Below are 3691 nucleotides of genomic sequence, written 5' to 3' on the forward strand. Positions count from 1 at the left end.
TTTGCTCCGGTTGGAAGAGTTGGTGCTTTGTCCAACTTAGGATTCCCAACCGAGATGATTTGCTCCGGTTGGAAGAGTTGGTGCTTTGTCCAACTTAGGATTCCCAACCGAGATGATTTGCTCCGGTTGGAAGAGTTGGTGTTTTGTCCAACTTAGGATTCCCAACCGAGATGATTTGTTCCGGTTGGAAGAGTTGGTGTTTTGTCCAACTTAGAATCCCCAACCGAGATGATGTATTCCGGTTGGAAGAGTTAGTGTTTTATCTAACTTTGGATTCCCAACCGAGATGAAGTACTCCGGTTGGAAGAGTTGGTGTTCTGTCCAACTTGGGATTCCCAACCGTGATGAAGTACTCCGGTTGGAAGAGTTGGCGTCTTGTCCAACATGGTATCTTGTCCAAACTTAGCAACAACCGAGATGGATATTTCGGTGCATGAATTTGTTTTGTTATGCTCAAGTGCTTCGACCATGTTATGGACTCCGGTCGACCAAGTGTTCAAATGATAAGTCATACCGAGATAGTTTGCTGAAGACGGAATTAATTACTACCGGGCAAACACTTGGCGAAAATTCAAAATTTTTCATTGATAAAGAAATTCATTACAAGAGGTGGGGACAGAGCCCGGTTACATCTAAAGTATTGAAAGCAAAAATGCAAAGAAAAGAAAACTAAATCAGGGGGGATAGATTGGTGAATTCATCCTCGGCAGTCTCAAGGTTGGTGGTTGGGCTCGCTTCTTGGGCACCGGGCACAACTTGACCGGGCTGCACTTCCACTACGGCGTCTTCAGCCTCCGAATCTGTCTCATCACTCCCTTCTTCAAGCCCCTCCTCGGCCTCCGCTTGAAGCGCACTGAATACATCATTTGCATATGGCATGAGGTAGACCGGTAGTGAAGCTTTGGGAGGATTGGCAAAAACGTCGGTGTCAGAGCCCTGGCCGAGCTGTTCGCAAGCGGATTTCCAGCCAGCCTTGAAGTATATGTCTTGTGTTGCAAAGACTTGCTTCTTGTAATTCATCTCGGCCTCGTTGAAACCCGCATTGTTGGCAGCCCGGCAAGCCTTCTTCTTCGCCTTCTTCAAAGTGTCAACCTCGGCCTGGAGCTCGGTTTGTTTTTTCTCGGCTGCATTCAGTTGACCGAGCAGCCTATTATTGTCATGGTTGGCCATCTCGAGAGAAGCTTTAGCCCGGCCAAGCTCGGCTTGAAGGCTTTCAACATGGCTGGCAGTGTCGTTGGCTTTCTGCCTAAGCCGGTGGATGCGCTCCAAGACCAAATGTTGTTTTTGAATGGCCTGCACAAAGAAGCAAAGTACATCAGCAAGGGGACCGAGCAAGAAGGACCGAGCAAACACTTGTTAAATGTTAAAAAGAACGCCGACTTACCCTGGCCATCGACTTCACGGAAGATTTTACCAGCCGGGTGTCAGGGACGTGGTCACTGCCTACCACGTCGCCCGGTAGGAGAAACGCTTTGGAGAGATCGAAGGCAAGCAAATGTTCTTTGTCTGCCTTGATCGATGCAGTCGCCGGGATGTCCTGCCCCCGGTGCTTCAGCTGAGGACGCCAAGCGGGCACGGGAGCCGGAGTTTCAGCAGGATGTTCGGTTGTCAGCTCGGTGACAAGCTCGGCGGAGGGATCTGCCCTTGGTCTTTTTCCAGCCCGGCGCGCTTCTCTGGCGGATTGCACGGCAGCTGGAGCTGGAGAAGCAAGGGCTACGACGGCTGCACTCGATTGACCGGCAGCTGGGGAACGGGTGGTGACGCTCGGTATCTCGGCTGAGGTCGCGGTTAGAAGGTTTTTGATCCGAGATCTTTTGGCCATTTCTTGCTCGTCGGTTAACCGGATTAATGGGACGTCTGGTAGGGTTGGATCTGGAGGTGGCGAAGGAGCTCTGAGGAAGTCAGTTACTCTACTCCGGCGCGGAGCAGAATATTTGTAAGTCGGTGTGTAGCCGAGCAATTCGTTGCAGTCTCGGTGACGGTACCTAAGCACGGCCCGAATTGCCTCTACGTTGGGGAATTGGTAGTTGGCTTGCAAGGCTTGGATAGCTGCAAAAGAAACAGGGAAACCGGTTAGTAAAACTAAAGAATAAAGTTAACCGAGCAAGTTTGAGTGGCTTACATGAAGAACCGAAGTCCTTGCTTATGAACCAGCCCGGCACCTCGGCTGTTTCGTAGTTGCCGGACACCCAGAAGAAATCATCATCGTGCATATCTTTGTCCGGGGTGCCGGTTACGATTTTTTCCTTGCCCGGTCTTATTTTCAAGTAGTAAGCCAGGCCGTCACCGGTGTGGCCCATAGTGTATTGCCTTAATATCTCGGCTAGGCCTAAGTTGGCGCCTAGCCGTTGGTTCAATTCGTGTACGCCGTTGATTATTCTGTATGTGTTGGTGGACACCTGTGTGGGTGCCAGCCCGGTTCGGCGGAGGAACTCGGTTATGAGAGGGTTGAGTGGGAAACGAAGACCCCCTTCAACGATGGATAGCACAGTGAAGGGGCATTCCTCCCTACCCCAAGGCGTGGTCTCTTCTTCGGCCAGCTTGAGATGGACGTCGGCCGGGACGCCGTAGTCCTCTCTGAAAGCGGCTAGCGCGGCCGGAGTATCCACAAGGAAGCGGAACTTCCCCATTTGTGGCCGACTTACTATAGCCCGGTTGATGGGTTGGGCACGGTGATAAATTGCTGCAGCTCGGTCCTGAGAGGTTCAGGAATGACAGGGGTCCCCTTGGACTCTGCAGGAAAAGGATGGTAAGTGTAAGTGTGTGGTTTCGCTAAGAGAGCTAGACTTCAGCTCGGTCGGTAAGGGGGCCAAACTACCTCGGTTGTCTGATTAAGGAGCTCGGTCGCCCAAGCAGACCTGATGTTAGCCCGGTTAAGCGACCAAGTCCTTTGGTTATCTCGGTCTTTGCCATGATTGGAACAAACACGTTGTTTGCCCGGTTTGGCTAACTTTTCGGATCAAAAGAAGGCCCAGAGCCCGGTTCACCCCAGTTCTTCGATGTTCTTCAGGAAGACGAAGAACACCAAGAACAGTGGGAGGTTTAGGACGTTTTCTATGGTCTAAGCCCTAAAAGCTACGTGTTTGGGTCCTAATGTGTGCAAAATAAGAGCAAATAGCAACGTAAGAGAGATTAGGTATCTTACCTGTGAAGGGCTGAAGGTGTTCTTCCCAAACACGAAGAATGGCAGGATGGCAGTCGAGCTTGGGCTTGAGAATCGACAGAGATGGAGGCAGCAGTAGGAAGAAACGGCTTGAGGAGGATGTTGTATTTGTAAGGGTGAAAGGCCGCCCAAATTCAAATTCTGGCAAAAACGGCGGGTTGGCTGCCCGATGACCAATGGCAGACCGCCACGTGTCCCCATTTATGGTTTTGGCAGGACTGAAGCGACGGGTTGAAAAGACGAAGAGCCAACCGAGCTACTTTCAACGGGAATAGGTCAGCCGAGGAATATAACCGGTCAAATCTGCGGACAATTACGTCGACTAGCTCGGTCGAGGCTTGGGGTCCTGACGACCGGAGAAACGTTATCTCGGACGAGGTGAATAATCCCAGTCACGCTTCCGCGGACGGAATTAAGGGGCAATTGAGAGGGTGATTTATGCTCCGGTGTTGGGCCGAGGCATAGACCGAACAAGTTGAGGGCCCAGCAGAGCATTGGGCCGAGATGATCGACTGTTCACCCGGAGGT

General features: G+C 51.5%; 1 protein-coding gene across 1 annotated transcript; it reads right to left on the reverse strand.

The window, feature by feature from the left end:
* Positions 1-669: 669 nt before the first annotated feature.
* LOC145822472 (uncharacterized) lies at positions 670-1822 on the reverse strand. The gene is made up of 2 exons (XM_082919540.1): positions 1385-1822; positions 670-1293 (listed from the first exon to the last, which is right to left on the reverse strand). The coding sequence occupies exons 1-2, from the start codon at positions 1820-1822 to the stop codon at positions 670-672; spliced, it is 1062 nt and encodes a 353-aa protein (XP_082775666.1).
* Between the last annotated feature and the right edge of the window lie 1869 nt (positions 1823-3691).

This window comes from Camellia sinensis, chromosome 3 (genome assembly GCF_055761805.1).
Source record: "Camellia sinensis isolate YWXY chromosome 3, ASM5576180v1, whole genome shotgun sequence".
Lineage (NCBI taxonomy): Eukaryota > Viridiplantae > Streptophyta > Magnoliopsida > Ericales > Theaceae > Camellia > Camellia sinensis.

Coding starts and splice junctions, on each gene's coding strand:
- LOC145822472 (XM_082919540.1), bottom strand. CDS start 1,822: ATGGCCAAAAGATCTCGGATCAAAAACCTTCTAACCGCGACCTCAGCC. Junction 1,294..1,384: donor CCGTGAAGTCGATGGCCAGG/GTAAGTCGGCGT, acceptor TTCTTTGTGCAG/GCCATTCAAAAACAACATTT.